This window comes from Microcaecilia unicolor, chromosome 1 (assembly GCF_901765095.1).
Source record: "Microcaecilia unicolor chromosome 1, aMicUni1.1, whole genome shotgun sequence".
NCBI lineage: Eukaryota > Metazoa > Chordata > Amphibia > Gymnophiona > Siphonopidae > Microcaecilia > Microcaecilia unicolor.
This window is the reverse complement of record NC_044031.1, coordinates 122,097,037-122,118,694: the sequence shown is the minus strand read 5'-3', so window position 1 is coordinate 122,118,694 and position 21,658 is coordinate 122,097,037. Positions and strand designations below refer to the sequence as shown.

Here is a 21,658-nt window from a genome sequence, read left to right as displayed (position 1 = left end):
GGGAGAGAGGAGGGTTGCTGGACATGGATGGAGGATATGGAAGGAGATAAGATGAGGGAAAACGAAGAGGAGAAAATCTGCACATGGATGAAGAAAATAGGCAGAAGCTGGATCCACTGGACAGTCAAGTCTGCGGAGGACCCAGCTTTTACTTATGGATATAGAGCAAGAAATGAAGAAGAAAGGAGGAAAGTAAAGAAATAAATGGAAAGGAAGCCCTGGAAACGGAGTTAAGAGGACAGATAGCAGCAGAATCGGATACTGGGCCAGCATGATCAGAAAAACAAAGTCACCAGACAACAAAGGTAGAAAAAAATCATTTTATTTTCATTATAGTGTTTGGAATGTGTCCACTTTGAGAATCAGGTGCTCAACATTAAAAGTTTATATTTATTTACTTATTTATGGCATTTTATCCCACATTAAACATGAATTAGATTGGAACCTGGGATCATTTAATGTTTTTTTTTTTCCTGGAGAGAGTAATGCATTGCCTCCCCTCCCCCAGGCTCTCTCCCCGGCTATAGCCAGCTCTGCAATTTTGAGGGGAGGTGGACGGGGGTTGACGGGAGGGGGGGGGGGGGGCGCAGAGGTGGACCGGGGAGAGAGCCTGTTGTTAAACATTTACCAGCACACCACTGTCTAGTGCCCACCCTTCCAACCTGTTGGCCCACCCAAAAATTGACTTCTGGCTACGCCACTGAGCAGTGGGTAGTTAAGTAACTGAAAGGAGAGTGAGCTGGAGGGTAGAGTGCTTATTTTTATTTGATATTTGTATTCCGCATTATCCCAAAAAGAGTTCAGGTTCAATGTGGCTTACAATCGAATTATAAACAGGTACCTGAGGCAATGGAGGATTAAGTGACTTGCCCAGGGTCACAATGAGCTGCAGTGGGAATCAAACCCAGGATGCTGGGATTAAAATCAGTGCACTAACCATTAGGCTACTCAACACAAGATGGAGAGTACATAAAAACAGAAGAGAAAATTTGGGAGCAAAGGATTTTGCAACCTAGAAAATTTCCTCATCCCCGCCCCCCCGCCAGCTCTGACCCCATCTGCAGGAGCCTCAAACAGTTACGTAGTACACCAGGGAAAAAGAAAGAGATGCGTTTACTCCTGTACTGTGCAAAATATAAAGATGGCACATGCCAGGGATGATAGGGGAGTGCGACTAGGGCAACTGCCCTTGGCCCCTGACCTGAGAGAGCCCTAAGCCTGCTGGAAGCTAAACAAAGTGTAGCCTGGTAGTGGGCTTTAGGGTCCCCTCCCAAATTTCTGCCCTGGACCCCAGCCATGTCTAATACTAGCTCTGGCAAGATGTGCATTTCAAATCTGATATACTCTGATCACAAATTAGAAAATTAAATTTTCTATCTTTTTTTTGTCTGGTCGTGTTATTTTTATGTTTCAACAGTTTTTATTGACATCAAAGCATAATAGCCATAGTCCACAGAAAAAAAGAAAATATGAAATAAGAAAAATGTAAAGTCACATGAGAATCAGAGACAGACTGTGTTGTCATTTAAGAATTTTTTAAACTATGATCCCCCACTGTATTTCATCCCCCTTACCCCCTCTCCCCCAACCAAATACAGAAATCCATTTACAGAATATAAAATACAGTGTCGTCAGTGAAAGAAAAGCAGAAAAATTATAAGAAAGGTGTGTAAGTCCCCAAACCATCATTCCCCTTCACCAACCCACTGCAAAACTAAAGAAACTGGAGAGAGTTTGTACTCTTATAACTCCCTCCATTATTCAAAGTAAACAGAATTCCCACTCCATCTCTAACCTCCCCCCCACCACCCAACTACCTATTCCCAATGCCACATCCCACCCCAGCCCCAATTAGACAGTTTTTAACTTGTGAGAAACTAATCCAACTCCAGGCCTAAAATTACAACTGTTTAGAAGGTCCTCAGAGGACATTACCAATTGAACTTCTTGTTCTCGGAGAAAGAGAATAAAGATAGGGATCCCAAACCAATAGAAATCTATGTTTAGGAATACCCCCCACTCCCCGAGATTCCAAAACACATAGGTCATTCAACCCATTTCTCCACTCCCAATATGAAGGAAATTCAGTTTATAGCCAGTGTCAAAGGACATGTTTTAGTGCTATCGCCTGAGATTTTTGAAGGAGGAGATTAGCGCCCGTCCCCTGTACAGCTAATGCCCTATCCCATTCAAGGACCAGTCCCCAGGAGTAAAAATCCCCTGGCCAATTATAGCAGACAAATAACGGACAATAGAGGCCCAATAGGAGTGAATCAAAGAACAGCCCCAGAACATATGACCTAAATTCCTTTTGGTTGTCCACATTTAATACAGCTAGAAAGAGCAGTGTTCCCCATTTTAGATAAGCGATAAGAGGAAAAGTATGCCCTACGAAGAACTCTGTACCAACACTCTCTATAGTCAGCATTTAAAAAAAACCTGTGAGATTCATTTAATTATAAGGAAAAAAATCAGCTGTCTCTCCTGTCTGGTTGAGTTCCAATGCCCATTGTCGACAGAGGGTATCATAATTTTTAGGAGTTCCCAGTGTCCCAAGGGTCTTATGCATGATGGAAATACATGAAGAATCACCATTCTGGGTATTAAAAAGAGTCTCTCCGTTTGGCAACAAAAGCAGTCGATAACAACTGAGACCTGAGAGAAACAAAATAGTGGCTTAGTTGGAAATATGCATACTGATCTCCTGGACAGTCTCTGCCTCAGCAGCTCCAATGAACAAGTCACCCATTGTCCTGTACACAGTGCTTCAGCAAGTGCAGTCCTACTTTGTCCTATTTCGTAAATACTGAGTTATCTTGACTCGGGTTAAAATAAGTGATAAAGGGCTTTTCGGGTTGAGCTGCCATCTGAGGCGTAAGTGACATTGGCTGGGTGGCAGTTGGTGCGAGGGTGTACTTGGGTCCGCGCGCGTGTTGTTGTGGTGTCTTGCCAGGGCGTGGCGAGAGAATGAGCGCTGGACCCGTGGAGAGTGCCGCTGGCGGCGGGAAGAGTTTGCCTAAGTGCCGTGGAGAGCGAGTTGCAGGTGGGCAGCGAAAAAGGAGACCCCACGGAGAGGCAGCTGAGTGTTTCTCTGCAGGACGCTGAGCTCTGGCTGCGCTTCAAGGAACTCACCAATGAGATGATAGTTACCAAGAACGGCAGACGGATGTTCCCCGTCCTGAAAGTGAATGTGACTGGGCTGGACCCCAGCGCCATGTACTCGTTCTTGCTGGATTTCGTGGCTGCCAATAACCACCGTTGGAAGTATGTGAATGGGGAGTGGGTACCAGGGGGCAAACCTGAGCCGCAGGCTCCCAGTTGTGTCTACATCCACCCAGATTCCCCTAATTTTGGAGCCCACTGGATGAAAGCACCTGTGTCCTTCAGCAAAGTCAAACTTTCCAACAAACTAAATGGAGGAGGTCAGATAATGTTGAACTCCCTGCAAAAGTATGAGCCTAGAATCCATATAGTAAGGGTTGGAGGACCTCAACGTATGATCACTAGCCATTCCTTACCAGAGACACAGTTTATTGCTGTAACTGCTTACCAGAATGAAGAGGTCCCCATCCCTGTGTCATCAAACAGCGTATAATCTTCAAAGTCCACACACTGATCCACAAGAATCCTCCACGGAGAATCTCCAAGCTCCATTACCAATCTAATTGCCAGCCAGGAACGGGTCCAAATCTTCTCGTACATATCTCAGTCTTCACCTTCCCAACTGCAAAGGTCTCAGATACAAAACCTACTATGCATCTAACTTCTCCGTTATAGGCAGCCAACTCTGGAACGCCATACCAATATACATCCGAACAACCAACAAACATCTACCATTCCGAAAACTGCTGAAAACATACCTCTTCAAACAAGCCTACCCAAATGACCCAACTTAATTCACAAACCAAATCCACACCACTAACATTAACCATAACTCTCTCCTTCCCCTCACATCTCTCCCTCTTATCCTTCTCTATACAATTTGTGTTATCTATATGATACTTTGTACCCATACATTATGCTACTTCTGGGATACTTTGTATCCATACATTGTGTTACCTCTGTAGTGCTGGGCAGACTTATACGGTCTGTGCCCAGAAAAGGACAGGTACAAATCAAGGTAAGGTATACACAAAAAGTAGCACATATGAGTTTATCTTGTTGGGCAGACTGGATGGACCGTGCAGGTCTTTTTCTGCCGTCATCTACTATGTTACTCTGTACAAATACATTGTAAGCCGCACTGAACCTGCTATTGAGCGGGAAAGAGCGGGGTACAAATGCTATAAATAAATATACATTTCCCTAAATAGGTAGTAAAAGAGACGTAAGAGCCAGCTAAAGTCTCCCTTATGAGGCAAATCTGCTGACATCGCATTAAGATGCAAAGGGCAAAATATTCCTCTAAGCCAGGGTTATGCAACCTCTGCCTCACCAAGTCGAGTTTTCATGATTTCCCCAATGAATATGCATTCCCAAAAAAGTAACTACATTTAACACTTTCCCAAGCTGAAGAGGCCTAATCTCTTTAGCCTTTTGTCCTACGGGAGCAGTTCCATCTACTCTATCATTTTGGTTGCTCTTCTTTGATCTTTTTCTAATTCCACTATATCTTTTTTGAGATACAGCGACCAGAACTGAACACAATACTCAAGGTGAGGTCGCACCATGGAGGATTACAGAGGCATAATATTTTTGGTCTTATTTTGCTTCCCTCTCCTAATAATTCCTAGCATCCTGTTTTGCTTTTTTGGCTGCTGCCGTACACTGGGCAGAAGATTTCAGCGTATTGTCTACAATGACACCTAGGTCTTTTTCTTGAGTGCTGACTCCTAAAGTGGACCCTAGCATTAAATATCATTAATAAATATGTTAATAGCACTGGTCCCAGTACAGATCCCTGCAGCACTCCACTATTCACCCTCCTCCATTGAGAAAAATGGCAGTTTAACCCTGTCCAGTAACAATTCCTAATCTATGACAGAATATTGCCTCCCATGCCATGACTCTTTAATTTTCTCAGGAGCCTCTTATGAGGAACTTTGTCAAAAGCTTTCTGAAAATCTAGATACACTATATCAACCAGCTCACCTTTATCCACATGTTTATTCACGTCTTCAAAAAATGAACCAAATTGGTGAGACAAGACCTCCCACCTCCCATGGCGGAATCTATGCTGTCTCTGTCCCATTAAACAATGTTTGTCTATGTGTTCTGTAATTTTATTCTTTATAATAGTTTCCTCTATTTTTCCCAGCACTCTAAAGCCAGGCTTACCGGTCTGTAGTTACTCAGATCACTCCTGGAACCCTTTTTAAAAATTGGCATCATTGTGGCCAGCTTCCAGTCCTCAGGTACTACAGATGACTTTAACAACTGGTTATAGATCACTGGCAGCGGATCAGCAATTTCATGTTTGAGTTCTTTCAATACCCTGGGGTGTATACCATCCGGTCCGGGTGATTTATCACTCTTTTTAACTTGTCAATTTGGCTCATGACATCTTCCAAATTCACTGAGATTTTTTTTTTCAGTTCCTCTGCATCGTCGCCCCTAAAAACCATTTCTGGTACAGGTAGATCTCTTACATCTTCTTCCATAAAGACCGAAGCAAAGAAATCATTCAATCTCTCTGCTATGGCCTTGTCCTCCCTGAGCACGTCTTTTACTCTTTCCTTGTTCAACGGTCCCACAAATTGCCTCACAGGCTTCCTGCTTCTGATATACCTGAAAAAAACTGTTACTATGAGCAGATTAACCTTGTTTCATTGAAAGAGATGGATCTAAATACATTCCCAGCACCTTCAAAGATGTCTCATAAGTAAAAGAATAGCCACCGATATCTATCTTTGTGCCAAATCATTCTGAATATTTACCTAACAAAAAAAAGTCTGGTTTTCTCCTTATTCAGGGCTTCCTAAACTGTGGGTTAGCCTTGGAACTCTAAATAGGATCAACAAAAAACAAGGTCTTGTCAGATGAAGCAGTAACCACTTTTAGTTATGAAGGGAAAGGACCTCAGAACCCACCTCTGTTGACATTTTGCAAATTGCTAGTACTTCAGTGTATACTGTGGTTGGATCTCATTCATTGGTCCAAAAACCTTTTAATTTTATTTTTCTTTATTCATTTTAATCAATAACTTTTATTCAAAACATGAATCCAAATCAGGTTGCATTTATCTTTGAAAGCTCCAACAGGTCCCGTTTCATCTGAATGTCAGGCTTCTTCAGGGATGTGCCTTTAGTTTGTGCAGCTTACTTATATTTCACATTTAGATCTCGCCACCGTTATGGTGTTCATTGCCAGAGATCTTGCTGCATAACTTCTTTCATTGTATTGGTGTTAAAAATACTGTCCCATGTTGAAACACCTTCGACAGTGGATGATACATCCGAACATATGCGGAACATTTAACAATTGATTTGCTTGTTTAGTAAAGCTCAAGGCTGTTTCCCAAGCATTAGATGCCGTCTCAACTCAGTAACCAATACTAAGATAAAAAAGAGATTTGAAGACCACAAAGTTCAACAACAAAAAATAACAAGGTCTTGTCAGAAAAAGTATTGGTTACTGAGGTCCTTTCCCTTTATAACTAAATGTCAAGATTTGGGCGTCCCCGACCGTATTATCGAAACGAAAGATGGACACCCATCTTGTTTCGATAATGCGGGTTTCCCCGCCCCTTCGCTGGGCCTCAAGAAAACTTGGGCATCCCTTTTGATTATGCCCCTCCATGTTAATGTGCGTGTTGTTGCTGATGATCTCTTTAAGGAGAATGTGCACCATATGCAAATAGTGTATGCTCTTGACAGTGAAGGACATTTGTTTCAAATGAATGGCCGTCCGTACTACTCATGCATTCACTACTGTTTGAACTCTTCACTATTCCACTCACAGCATTAATGCAAATGGGAGTAGCCATTTATGTTTAATGTTATTTTTGTGCAGGTATACTGTCACATCTCACATACCTCTTAGCGCAGCATAGTGAGCAATAAATCAGGGCTGCCAAGAGAGGGGGGTGGGGGGGGCAAGGTTCCTCAGGTCTGGCCTCCAAGGGGGAGCCTGGCACCAGCAAGGTTTCAAGGGAGCAGAACCTTCTTCCTGCCTGCCTGCCTGCTTCCGGGTCTGTCTCTCCCCTGCTCCTGTGTGTGCCAGGACCTGGGTGATTGCAATAACCCAATAACACAGGTCCTGGCACACACAGGAGCAGGAGATGACAGACTGAGGGAGCAGCAGACACAGGAAGGTAAGGGGACGAGTGTTGGGGAAGTGCGGTCTGGGCCTGGCTGTGTGTCTCGGTGGCTCTGCAATAAATCATTCAACAACTCTGTTGCAGTTCTCCCATTTGATTTTACCCGCTTTAGGTGCCCTGTTCATAATATCCTATTTATCTATGAAGTATCGTTGACAAGTGATTTTCTTTCTAAGTTCCACAGTCCTCTTTGAAGCCAGACTCCAGTGTGTACTCTCTATTTTAATCTCTGGAGTAGGACTCCCCTGATTGTCTACTAAAAGGAGACAATTAGGAGAGTCCAAATGCATATACTCTACACCACTTGCTCATTTTGCAAATTTCTCCATTTCAAGCACTCCTATATCTATTTCCATGATCTATTTACTGTGGGTTTTCTGTGCTTTCAGTATCGCCATACTACAATGCATCTTCCAGTATGGTGGTCTCATGCCGCTCCACATGCATCTCTATTTTTCCAGCCAGGTCCTCATTTCTACCACTTCTTCCCAGAGCAATGTAATCATTTCCGTCTTTACTTTGCTCTTGACTGCTGCAGGATGTTTTTTGGTTCCCTGCTCTCTATCGCAACTCTACCTCAGATGTGTGACTCCTGCCAAACACCATATTGCCATGCTTTCTTTGGAGCTCCCTCTCTCCATTCTCAGGCATGCAGATTTGAACTCCTGTAACTGCTTACATACCAACATTACAAGAATTCAACACTACCTCGGGAGGGTCCAGTGAGGAGATTCGTGTTTTAATTGCTGAGCTTATAGTATCTACATGGAATACTTACTTTAGGTGTCCAGTTACCTCCAGTGAAGTAACTCCATCTCCTCCCAGATTTATTTATTAGAATTCATTTAGCTTGCTTTTATTATACTAAAAAATTTTTCTGTATATACTTAGAATGGTTTATGCTTTGTAATTCCATTTAGATAGGATATTTTGCAATGATTGCCAAATTTGGTCCTGGAGGCACTCCAACCTGTCCGGTTTTCAGGATATCCACAATGAATATCCATGAGAGATATTTGCATGCACTGCCTCACTACATGCAAATCACTCTTGTGAATATTCATTGTGAATATCCTGAAAATCTGACTGGCTGGGGTGCCTCAAGGACCAGATTTGGGAACCACAGTTATGTTGCAAAAGCAGATTATCATGAGAAAATAAATAAATATAGTCAATGTTAGATTCATCAGAAGCAGTACCAATTGACAAATCAGAATTTGTGTACTTAAAAAAAATTTCCCTTCAGTTGTTTTTTCTTTTGTGATTCTTTTAAAGATTTTGACTGAATGTTACTTTAGTGCTTTCATACTATATAGTTGAATGTTTTCCAGAGTTGTAAATTGATCGTAGAGATGTTTCTGTAATTCTCTGTTTCAGCATCTTGCAAGTGAACAACACAGAAACTTTGCAGAAAGCATCCAGTATCAAGTCGTCGATAACATTATATCCACATTTGTTTATGACTTTGTGGAATGTGGACAGGATACAAGCGAACAGAAAAGGTAATTTTATTCACTTATTATAAACAGATCTCTAGACAGATAGGAATATATCCAAAGGTTTGTTCGTTTTGGAGGATATTGTTGCCTCAGGTTTACCAAATGATTTGTGTATACTAGTATCAGGGATGCTGCCATGTTTTTCCCACTTCCAAGGTGATTCATATCACAATCCGAGAATCCCCACATATAGAGAAAATACCTGAATGAAAATGGGGTTTCAAACTGGTTGTCAAGCTATGTATCCTGGAATTTGTGATTCTGTGTGCGAGGTCCTTTTCTTCAGAGATGAGGAGGGAGGGGGTGGTTCTTAGAATAATTGTTTCCCTTTATCTTTAGGGCATGTTAAGAACAGCAAACATTTACAGAAAGAAAGACAAAAAAAAGTGAAAGAGCATTCTTCTCTTTGTTCCAAGTTGTATAGGAGCAGTAGATAAGAATATTACCCCAAGATGCAATTTTACTGCACTGGGTAATTCACTTTTACCAGCAAAAAAGTATCCCCTTGAAAACTGCCCCCACCTCAGTTCAGATAGAAGAACTTGTGGTGGTTTTTTTCTCCATGTGTAAAAAGGGCAGTTAGGTTGTGGGCATGGAAGCACAAGCAGAAATTTCAGTTTCAAATGTTTACATGTAATTTGCACCTGCTTCAAAACAGATGCAGAGTAGACAGGTTCCTATGCTCCCCATATACTACACTAATCTGGTATTAGGTAATTGGCATAATCTCCCAGTTACTCAGTGCCATCTAATGGACATGAGCTTGCACAGCAGACTAAGTTTTTAAAAAAGCTGATTGTCAGCACACACTTAGACTTTGAGCACTGAAACACTTTTTAATAAGCATGACATATCCATGGACATCTGTATGTGGGGGGTTTTTTTCTCAGTAATTTTTCACTGGCTCTAAATAGAGGAGTCTTTGCATTTGAAACTCAGGGCCCTGTTTACTGAGCCACACTGTAGGCGCACAAACTTTTTAGCATACGCTAACACTAGAAACACTCAGGAATATAATGGGTGTCTTTAGTGTTAGCGTGCGCTAAAATGTTAGTGTGCCTACAGCGCGACTTAGAAAACAGGGCCCTCGCTGTCTTATATAGTAACATAGTAGATGACGGCAGAAAAAGACCTGCATGGTCCATCCAGTCTGCCCAACAAGATAACTCATATTTGTTACTTTTTGTGTATACCCTACTTTGATTTGTACCTGTGCTCTTCAAGGCACAGACCGTATAAGTCTGCCCAGCACCAGCCCCGCCTCCCAACCACCGGCTCTGGCACAGACCGTATAAGTCTGCCCAGCACTATCCTCGCCTCCCAACCACCAGCCCTGCCTCCCAGCCACCGGCTCTGGCACAGACCGTACAAGTCTGCCCAGCACTATCCCCGCCTCCCAACCACCAGTCCCGCTTCCCACCACCGGCTCTGGCACAGACCGTATAAGTCTGCCCAGCACTATCCCCGCCTCCCAACCACCAGTCCCGCTTCCCACCACCGGCTCTGGCACAGACCGTATAAGTCTGCCCAGCACTATCCCCGCCTCCCAACCACCAGTCCCGCTTCCCACCACCGGCTCTGGCACAGACCGTATAAGTCTGCCCAGCACTATCCCCGCCTCCCAACCACCAGCCCCTATGGAATGCCATAGGACTCCTCATCTAAAAAGTCCTAAGGGTCATGATCCGTCTACCAGGAGAGGTCTGAGTCGGACTTTTCAAAGTACTGCTCATGAGGAGTATGGGGAAGAGAGTGCCAACTAGTACATCAACTATGTGTCGATGGACACTGAGGTATATGTGCTTCTGAAGTTGAAGAAAGCTCCTCAGCTGACGACGATACATGTGTGTCGGGTTTGAGCTACTCCCGACGGTCAATGTCGAGCCTGTGTATGGGACCGCCCCATGACTGTCTCTCTGATGTATCCATGGGCTGGGCTGAGGCAGGCGCAAGCACCTTGTATGCTTGTAGAGACTGTGACTGCAGTAGTCCCAAGAGCTCTTCCTTGAGCAGAACCTGGATTTCCTCATGTAAGGTAGGTGTCAGCATCAGCTGGGAAGCCAGTGCGGACACAACCTGAGATATAGTCTGTGCAGTCGTAGGAGATCTAGAAGACCTTGAAGGCTCTCGATGTGAAATGAGATGTCGAGATGGAGAGCAGTCACTGTAGCATGGACGCTGTCCATACATCAATGACATGGATGCAGGGGAGGTATGGGCCAAGTGCCTAGAGAGAGAGAGTCAGCAATGCTTCTTAGACATTTTGCATGGCAGGTCTCTTGATGTACATAGTATTGATGAAGAGGACAGAGTCCTGGTGTGAATGTGGTATTGTCTGATGCAGCACCCTCATGATGTTGCACGGGTGCACTGGATGTCGATGGCAATGCAGGAGTCTCCTGCCATGCTCGATGCAGAACCAAAAGTTGACACTGGATTCTGCGGGCTTTAATGGATCTCACCTGCATACCCTGACAGAGGTGACACTGAATGTCTCTGTGGTCTGGACCTAAGCATCAAACACATCAGTTATGGAGGTCCTTGCCTGAAATAGTCCTATTGCACCGAGTACACTTCTTAAAGCCACTCGGCACCCTCAATGACATGAAGGGAAAAAAAAATGGCTGATGCAAGGTCAAAAGGCTCTATGGTCCGGGGAGGTCAAGTAAACCTGTATCTGAGAAAAGTCGATGGATCCCGGGTAGACGGAAGGTCTGAGAGGCCCCTCAGGCTGAAAATTAAAAAATTGAAACATTTTATGAAAAATTTTGTAAGTAAGTAAACTATGACAAAAAACAAGTAGCTATGAAGAAAATCTGACCCAAAAGGGAAGGCACCAAAAAGGCAAAATGTTTACACACTGAGGATAAAAACCTCTCTGCTCCGCGGAAAACGAAAGACTGTCCGTCCCGTCCCGTGTGTCAGGTGGAAAGGCACTTGCACATGTGCAGTGGGGGCACTGCCTTAAAAGATTTAAGGTGACAGTACATTTTGGCAATGTCTGCACCAGGCTCCATCAGATGGCATCACCCATTTGTGAGAATATCATGTCTGCTTGTCCTTGAAGAACATGTGTACCATTTCTGAAGATAGCCATCATCTATGGCCAAAGGCTGACAAGAGATGCTGCAGTGACTGGGCTAATATGGGAATCAAGTTAAAACTGTATGTTTTCCCCAGACAGGTCTGAATGAAGACTATTAGCACTGTAGCCCCAGCAGAGGACAGTTGAGGAGGAAGACATTGGCAATCAAAAAAAAAAAAGTGAAGCGAGAAGGCAATCCAAGATGGCGGCGTAACAGGTCGCACGGAACAGCAGCTCTGAGCTCGATTTGGCAAAATTACATTTCCAGAGAAAGAATGCCTCACACTAAAAGAAAGGAGGTAATGCGAGTAGCTCCCCCACCTACCTCGACTCCCTCGGCGCTTCAACTGGGTCTTGAGCGCTATTTTGTGCCAGTCTCCCACGTACTTGGAGATACGGATCCTATAGTGGGGCTCTCTGGGGAAGCGGAGGCCCTGCTAGGAGAAGAAATGTCTCTCTCTCCACCAGCAACTGTGAAACCTCCATGCCCGGCATCAGCGATGGAGCCCAATAAGCAGCGACGCCCTACCGGAAGTGTTGCGGGTGAAGCTGCCAGTGAGGGGCGGGAAGCGTTGGAGAAGACGCCGAGAGCAGAAAGATCTTCAGGAACAGTGAAGGAGGTAAATCTTGCAATGATATGGACAATGTTGAATAAAATGGATGGGACATTACAACGAACTTCAGGAGACGTTAGTACTTCTGAAAAAAAATTTCAAGAACTGAATTTAAAAGTGGACCAGTTAAAATATACCAGTGTAGCCAGTATTCCAGTGGAATGTCTGAACAGTTTATTGAAATAGTTTTTATTGTGGATCTCAAAAAGAGATAAAAACATCTCGAGTATACATATAAAGTATCACATAACATGTAAAATGAGTTTATCTTGTTGGGCAGGCTGGATGGACTGTTCAGGTCTTTATCTGCCGTCATTTACTATGTTACATCAAACTTCAGGAACCAAATCATAACATACAGCCACAGTTAACCAAGAGTATGATCCCAGTTATTGAATTAAGTATCCCCCTGCCCTCCCTCCTCAAAAATACTGCATAAATACTCATGGTCTGTAGCAGTAATAATGTTTGAAACTTAATTAGCTCAACTCAGCTGTAAATAAAATATTTCCTACAACAACCTTCAGTGTATATTGGTCATCATTGCTAAGTACTGGACAAAAATCACATCATTGACAAGTCTCAACTGGTAAAGAGAAAACCAGTTCAGTCACAGAAATTCAGCCCAAAGAATCCCACGTTATGTCATTGAAAGCCTTCTGAAACAAATGGGTCTTAAGACTTACTCTAAATCTATGATAGGATGGTTCAGAACGTAAGAACAAAGCGAGACTGTTGAACAAGGAGGCGCCAGAAAGAAGGCCCTGTGGATTCCCAACATGCCTGTTTCAGGCCTGGTAGGACAAGACGATCATTAAGGGAATGGGGGAGCATGAGGAATTATGACAGCTTATTGTTAATGGGATAACTCCTCATGAAGTACCTTATACATCAGCACCAGAATCTTGAACTTGATTCAACACTCATCCAGAAGCTATTATCAACTAATCAAGAGGGATTATTTGATTCCCTCCTCCATGCTTGACACAAGATTCATGCGGCCGAGCACTGTTTGAAGTTTCTTCAAATTAGTATGGAATATACTGGCATATACCACATTGCAGTAATCCAACCAAAAAATCAAAAGAGCTTGGAAAAGTGTGTGCAGAATGGCAGAGTCAAAATATGAACAAACAGGTCTTTGGCTTGTTTAGTTCTTGAACATATATATTTCATTGGTGTAATTCTCATAAGTTACCTAGGTGCTCTTTTGCACAGCCAAGGAATTGGGTAGCTGATTCCTGATTCCTCCACTCCTTTATATGAAGCATAACCAGATCATCTTGAGAGAATCACAAATTTTCCTTGCGCAGGGGTTACCAAGTTTCTCTACAAGTTCTCAGATTTGACTCATGATGTTGCAAGATATTGGCTATAATTATTACTCTGATTAGCAGAGGCCTAATAGCTGTGTTATCCTCTGCCAGTTCTCTACTTGGAGAGAAACAGATTTATGGTCTACGGATTCAGTAAACTCTAACACCGTTGCTTGGCCTAAAGGGAGGAAAATTTCTCTGAGGCTTTGTGGCTGTGAGGAATCTCTGTAATAATGACAGCCCTTTTCTCTTCAGTGTGTCAACTCTGTGCACTCCTAAGGCCTTCTAGCCTCATCAGACAGGAGGCTTGGACTTGTGTTTCCTGTACCACAGAGCTAGGGCTTGAGCCTTTTTGTCAGAATATTTTAAAATAATTTACAAAGTGATATTCTTAGAATATTTTCACCTTGAAATTTATCTGTTACTGTGTCTACCCTGATTTTTGAAAGCAAAGGATTTTAGGGGTGTCGACATTATAATATCTGCAGCTAAAGTAACCTTCTTGAAAAATGTTATTGAAGGGCTGAGTCAGTGGCAGCACTGTGCAGAGGGACATGGGTTTGATTTCCAGCTCGTGTCTTCCACTTCCCAGGTCAGCTATCTTCACTGTTCAGTCTCTATGATGGATGTATTTATAGTCATGCATTGGTGACCCTAGTGCCTAGATTTAGAACCTATGATTGTGGTGTTCCAAAAGGAGCCTTGGTGTGCATTTCCCAGCTGGAGACTCTCGCTGCGGTGCCTGGACCAGTTAAGTGGGGAAGTTATCAATGTAGACTAACATTAAGATGTGGCATTTTACTGATAACCCCAGTTATTAGTAACTAGATTTCATTGTATAAAAAGGGAACTGTGCTAAAATAGCACAAATTAGTTGTAAAATAACATGTCTTAACCGTAGCCCATATTGATGTACATCCTTAAGTTGGAGAGGATATAAAATATCAGATAATGGCAGATCTATGGCACCAGATCTCAACTCTGATTCAAGCTGAGCTAGAAACATAAAGGAGCAAGAAGAAACTGTCAGGCCAAAAAAAAAATTTGTCGCAAAATGTGACAAAGTTTATTGCTTGTAAAACACTGCATTTTACTGTGTACATTGGAGCTAGAGATGTCCACAATAACATTAATTACAGTAGTCCAAGTAGCAAGATCCACAGCCAAGCTGTAGGTGATACTGTTTTAATTAGACTGTGTGTAGGAATAACTTATTTGTTGAACTTTTATGTGCACATATTTAAGTGGACTAACATTTCTTAACCAAACAAAACCTGCACTTTAGTTTGCTTAAAAATGTCCACATTTGTTTTTCTCTATTATAATTTTATGTATCTTTGTTTAATTTTAGGACCAAGTGTAGCATTGGAGCCACAGTGCCTATTGTAATTGAAAAAAATGTCAAGCTAGAAGAACGACTGAAAAAGGCAAAGATGTTCCAGTGCTGGTATTTTTGCAAAAATAGTTTGAGTAAAACCACACAAAAAATAAACTCAAACACTCAGTCCACAGAAAGATTAGCCAGTTCTTTACAATATCCTGCTTCCATTCCAGATCCAGTGTGTCTAAGTCCTTGTCATACATCATATACTTCTGAACTTATGAATAAACTTGAAAACAAGACTGATAGATCTTATACAGCAGCTGTAAATGAGGTAAATACTGTGTCAAATGCTCTAATTTTGCCTTCACATAAACACAATAAAGAATGTACACTAAAGATACCTACAGTATCTGTGCATTCTAATGATTCAAAACTCAAAGGTGAAATAAATATAAATGCTATAGATATAGGATTTCAAGACCTGCAAGCTGAAATACATAGATGTTATTCCAGGACAAATGCCCAGAACAGTTTCAGTGGGACAGAAAGAATTGCTCAGCATCTTGTAGAGAGAGACTCACAGAAAAAGCGAAAATTAGATTGCCTGTTTCCTTGTCCTGCGAAGTATTTAAAAACATCCACCTGTGATTCAGCTTTAAGTACAGTATCTTTTGACTTTGATACAAATAACAGCCTGCAAAAAGGACATTGTAACATTCATGAGAATGGACAGCAGCTACATCATTCTGTTCCAGAAATCCAGAACAGTACTTCAGTTGATAATAACACAGACGGTTGTCCCTCTGTGAAGCTACACCGAAAGGTAAAACTGGGTTCAGGAAGAAGCAGAAGAGGAAGCCAGAAACAGAATATGACATTTTGTTCTAATCAAAATGATGAACTGCTTGCTGAACAAGAGAGCAAACAAGTATTACAATCACCAAACAAAGTTCTGTTGGAATTATTTCAGACAAGTGGATCTCTCTCTGATTTTGAGGGCTTTACCAGCAACTGTGACCAAGAAGGCCCAAGTTTTGAAGAGTATTGCTGGGAAGAAGAACCAAGCACAAGCCGTCTTTGGACACTGTTTGCACGCACTTCTTCTGATGCCTCCTCATTCCTTGGGTTTTAGTGCAATTTTTGTTTCAGATATTTTATTTAAAGCAAAAATATATATTTTTACTGTTGGAAACATTTTAATGTAAATATGTGAACATGCAATTTTTTTTTTTAACTGGTGTGCCAAATGTACAAAGAAAAAAAAAAACTAAATATGAGAGGAATAAAGTCTTGCATTTGTAATTGTGCTATTTTTATGCTGATGAACAACAAACTCCACTTTTATATAGCAGCATGTTAGAAGTGTGCTAGCTTGCTTCCAATACTTATCTTATAAAACCTTGCTTGTTAGGTTTCATTGGGTTGACAAGTATACCTTATTTTTGGAATTTGATAAGTTGATGGTTGTCACGTGATGCTTATAACTTTAAGGTCACAGTCTATCTCGGGCCAGATATTCAGAGAGTTGGTGCTGGATGTTTGTCTTGTATATTAAGCACAAAACATTAGGCACTTAACTTTTGTAGAAGTTTTCAAAGATCACTAGGTACATAATTTTCGTGATGAAATTCCATCATTTAGGTGTCTGGCCTGTTCTTACAGTCATCTATTTGCAGTTCATATGTTGCTCATGCCTGTTTGGCCTGGGTGCAGCAGGTGGTGGATTCCTTTACAGATGCGGAAGCTCTTCAGGCCATGGACTTCCCTACCCTGAAAGCGTTAACTTATCTGGCGGATGTCTTTTATTGATTTGATCAGGGCCTCCACCAAGCAAATCGCGCTTTCTGTTATGGCTTGGCGCTTGTTGTGGCTTTGGCACTGGTCCGCCGACAATGCCTCCAAGCAATGCCTGACGAGGCTCCCATTTCAGGTGAGGTTTCTGTTTGTGGAAGATCTGGAAAAATTGGTCAAAAGTCAGCGTCTGCCCGAGGATAAGCTGCGGGCATCTTTATATTCTCCCCATGCTCGGCCCTATCTGCGTGAGGCCAAGCGCTACAGGCCTGGCTGGTCTCCTTTCTTCTCCAAGTCTTGACACATCAGTCCTTTTGAGGGGACAAACGGGCTGGCCAGCCATCAGCCCACTGCCTCCCACACCTCACAATGATGGGGCACTGGTCCACTCTTCGCCTCTACTGATAGGGGGTCGTCTTTCTGAATTTTATGAGGAGTGGGCCAAAATTACATCAGATCAGTGAGTGCTAGATGTTAGCAGCAGTTACAAGTTAGAGTTCGCCTCTCCCGTCACAAATTTTTTTTTTCTTGGTCTCCCTATGCAAGGCCCAACTGAAACAGGCGGTTGTCTTGTCCACCAACCAAGGGTTGCTTTCCCTGGGAGGTATTCAGCCAGTTCCATCTCACAAGCGGAGATGTGGCCATTACTCCCATCTATTTCATGGAGCCAGAAAAAAAAAGGGTAGCTCTTTTCATTTGAGGCTTGACCTAAAGAGGGTAAGCAAGTCCCTCCAGGTGCGTCATTTTCGCATGGAGACGCTGCGCTCAGTCATAATGGCGGTTTGGACGGGGGAGTTCCTCACATCTTTGGACCTCAAGGAGACATACTTCCACATTCTTGTCTGACCTCTACACAGGCTCTTCTTGAGATTTGCGGTGCTAGATCAGCACTTTGAATTTTGAGCAATGCCCTTTGGGCTGACAGTGGCTCTTCAAACTTTCTCCAAAGTGATGGTAATGGTGGCAGAATTTCTACATTGAGAGAGGATCTGGGTGCATCTGTACCTGGACTGGCTCATCCGGGCTTCATCCAGGAGAGTGTGAATGCCACGCTTTGGGGTGATGGAGGGTCTGTGCTCCCAGGGTTGGGTTCTCTACATTCCCAAGAGTCAGTTGTACCCGACACAGAGCCTGGAGTATTTGGGAGTCCTCTTCTATACCTTGCAGGGCCATGTTTTCCTTCCAGTTCACCGGATATTGAAGCTAAGGGAACAGGTCTGCCCCTTGCTGGCTTGTCTGCTCGGTGGGCCTGGGATTATGTTCAGGTTCTGGGCTCTGGCAGCGACTCTGGAGATAGTGCCCTGGGCAAGGGCCCACATGAGACCCCTTCAGCCGTTTCTTCTGACCTGCTGGTCGCCGGCATCTCACAACTACTGGCTTAATCTACGGTGGTCTCATCAGGCCAAATCCAGACTTGAGTGGTGGCTTCAGCTCTCCAACCTTCGCACTGGAATGTTGCTGACCACCCTGCAATGGGTTGTGGTTGTTATGGATGCAAGCCTCTGGGGATAGGTGGGGACGTCTCCAACAAACTGCTCAGGGACTTTGGTTGTCAGTGGAGGCTCATAGCCCATCAATCGCATGGAACTTCAGGTGGCCCTGCTGGTGCTACAGACATTTTAGGACTCTCTTCAGGGACGCCCAGTTCGGGTGCTGTTAGATAATCAGATCACTATGGCATACACTGACAGGCAGAGTGGCATGAGCAGTGCATGCTTCGCTCTGGTGGTCCATCTCCTGATTCAATGGGTGGAACAGTGGGTTCCTTTGACCTTGGCAGCTCATATTGCTGGGACAATGAATGTACAGGCAGACTATCTCAGCCGGGCCTCTCTGGATCCAAGAGAGAGCATTGTCGGAGACAGTCTTCCACCTGGTGACACAGAAATAGGGCACTCCTGCTCTGGACCTCATGGCTTCAGGGTGCAATGCAAAGGTGCCCCACTTCTTCAGCTGAAAAAAAGGAGCCCAGGTCCACTGGCATAGATGCTCTTCTCCAAGAGTGACCCCTGATCACCAGGTCCTTTGGAAGATTCAATGCCATCCCTGTCAGGTGATCCTTATACCCCCTGACGGGCCCAAAAGACCTTTGTATACAGATCTGGTACGCCTTCTGGTGGGCAGTCCCTTTCGGCTTCCCCTTTGGAGAGATCTGCTGGTTCCGGGGCCCATCTGCATGAAGACCCCCTCCCCCTTTAGTATTACAGCCTGGCTCTTAAAAGGGCATACCTGAGGAAGAAAGGCTATTCGGATGGCATTATGTTGCAGGCACGGAATCATTCCACCTCTTCCACCTATGTGCGAGTCTGGCATTTATTTTTAGGCCTGGTGCACCGAGTGGGCAATTGAGGCTCTGCATGCCACATTGCTGCAGGTTTTAGCATTCTTGCAGGATGGCCTGTTGAAAGATCTGGCTTATAATTTGCTTTGCATGCAAGTGGTGGTGTTAGCCTGTTATAGGGGGCATCTCTCCAACTCTTCCTTGGCGATGCATCCAGACATTCACTTTCTCAAGGGGGTTCTCCATATTAAACCCCAGTTTGCTCCCTGTGTCCACAGTAGAGCCTCAGTTTGGTCCTGCGAGCTTTGCAGTCACCTCCTTTTGAGCCCTTGCAGAAGACGATGGTTAAGGATCTCGCCTTGAAGATGGTATTTCTGGTTGCTATTGCATCTGCCCTTCGCGTTTCTGAGCTCTGGATCCGTTCCTCTGTTTTATCGAGGTGGGCATGTCCCTGCATACTGTCCCCTCCTCCTTAGCTAAGATGATTTTGGCATTCCACCTCAATCAGGCATTGTTTATTCTGCTGTTTATGAGGGAGGCCTATGCGGGAGCTTTTCATTCTCTCTGTTCCCTGGCCATGCAAGGGGTGCTGATACATTATCTAGAAATCACTAATGAGTTCCGCAGATCTGATCACCTCTGGCCCCAGTAGGGGTGTGGCTGCTTCCAAGGCTACAATAGCGTGTCGGATCAAGGATTGTGTGTGCTCAACGTACTTGCGGGTAAGTCTTCTCCGCTTTTTTTGTGCACACATGCTGTGCGGGTGATTTTTCACTTCCTGGGTGCAGACTCGATCTATGTCCCTGGAGGAAATTTGCCCTGGCTACTTGGTTGTCTCTGCATACTTTTGCAAAGCATTATCGGGTTGATGTGGCGGCTCCGATGCAGTTTTAAGGCGTCTGTGCTCTCAACAGTGGCAGCATCTGCGTCCCACCCAGCTAGAGGACTGCTTTGCTGCATCCCATTCATTTCTGGATTCATCTGTTTGATGACAAGGATGGAAATATTATGTCTTACCTGATCATTTTCTTTCCTTTAGTCATAGCAAATGAATCTAGAGCCCCACCCTAATGGACTCTGTTGCTGTTCTTTTTTTTTTTTTTTTTTTTTTTTTAGTCATTTATTTATAATTTTTTTCATTTTACAAGGATCACTTGCAAAACAGTAAAACAGAGATGATTGTACATTAAAACAATATTAGAAGAAAACAATCTCAACAAGATAAATGGATTTTATACAATCTTTCTCTTTCTTAGACCACAAAATACTGTTGCTGTTCTTTATTTCTCGTTTCAGGTTTGCTGTGGGAGTTGATTCATTATTATATTATTTCTGTTTGTTACTTCCTTTGTGGGGAAGGAGAAGTTGTGCCTGTTTTCTTGCCTTCTGCTTTGTGAGGGAATATACTGGCTGACCAGACTACAGCCTGTCCTATATAGCATGGTTCAGTTCGTGTTCTCTATCTCTACCTGCTGGTTGATGGACACAACACACTTGTTTCTGGATTCAGCTGCTATGACTAAAGGAAAGAAATTGATTAGTTACGACATAATTTTTCCTTTATTTTTACAGGTCTTGAGCGTTAATGGAAAACTTAGTATGGCATCTGCAAGAATAAACACAGGAACACTTACCATCTCTTAATTAGGGGGTGCTAAATGCTCTCATTAACTCTGTGTTGGCCAGTCAGTATGTGCTAATTGGAACACAGTAGCTGGTTAATGCAATACACCCATTCCCCAACCATGGCATGCCCCCTTCCAAAAATAATTTTGAAAATTCATTAACATGCGCTTAGCGTATGGAAAATGCAAAACTACCATAAACCGTTTTAACACATTTTGTAATAAGTGTTTTCCCTTATGGTAAGCATGTGTTAGTACTTAATTCCCTTTAATAAAAGGGCCTTTTAGCAGTGCAATAATAGTGAGTGATTTCAGTTATCCATCCAGCTAACATGCTTTGAATTTTTCTGACTTTCACCCAAGCCAGTGCGTCCCAAATCTGTCCCAAACCAGTGGAGGAAGTGCATGCAAATTTCTCTCATGCATATTCATTGTGGATATTCTGAAACCCTGGTGGCTGGGGGCTCCCGGAGGACAGATTTGGAAACCACTGAGGTAAGCACTTAAAAAAAAAAAATTGGTGTGGAGTTTTTTTGTCCATTTATTGATTGATTGGGGATTTTTTTCTCATGTTTTTCTCTGAGTGTTTTTGACACAGAACCAACGATTGTATCAGCTTTAAACCCCTGCTGATAAAATAAGCAGTGGATGAATGCTGAGGTCTTGACTGCATTTTTTACTTGATTTATTATTGTTTTATTACTCTTTAGTGGGATTGCTTTGTGTTACGGTTTAGTAAGCCTATGTTGTCAGATCCTTTTCTTTTTTTTTTTTTTAGTTCCAAAAACTTTATTGACAACTAAATAAAAGATCAACATCATAAAACCTATTACAGCAACAGTACAGCCATAGGTATAGAAGTGAA

General features: G+C 43.2%; 1 protein-coding gene across 1 annotated transcript in view; it reads left to right on the top strand.

The window, feature by feature from the left end:
* The window catches only part of DBF4 (DBF4 zinc finger), a gene marked incomplete in the record, with an annotated part of 201,998 nt that extends 185,628 nt beyond the window's left edge, over positions 1-16,370 (top strand). The window contains 2 exon segments of the mRNA XM_030199739.1: positions 8,636-8,760; positions 15,124-16,370. Of these exon segments, the coding sequence (XP_030055599.1) occupies positions 8,636-8,760; positions 15,124-16,228 (1,230 nt within the window).
* Positions 16,371-21,658: the final 5,288 nt, after the last annotated feature.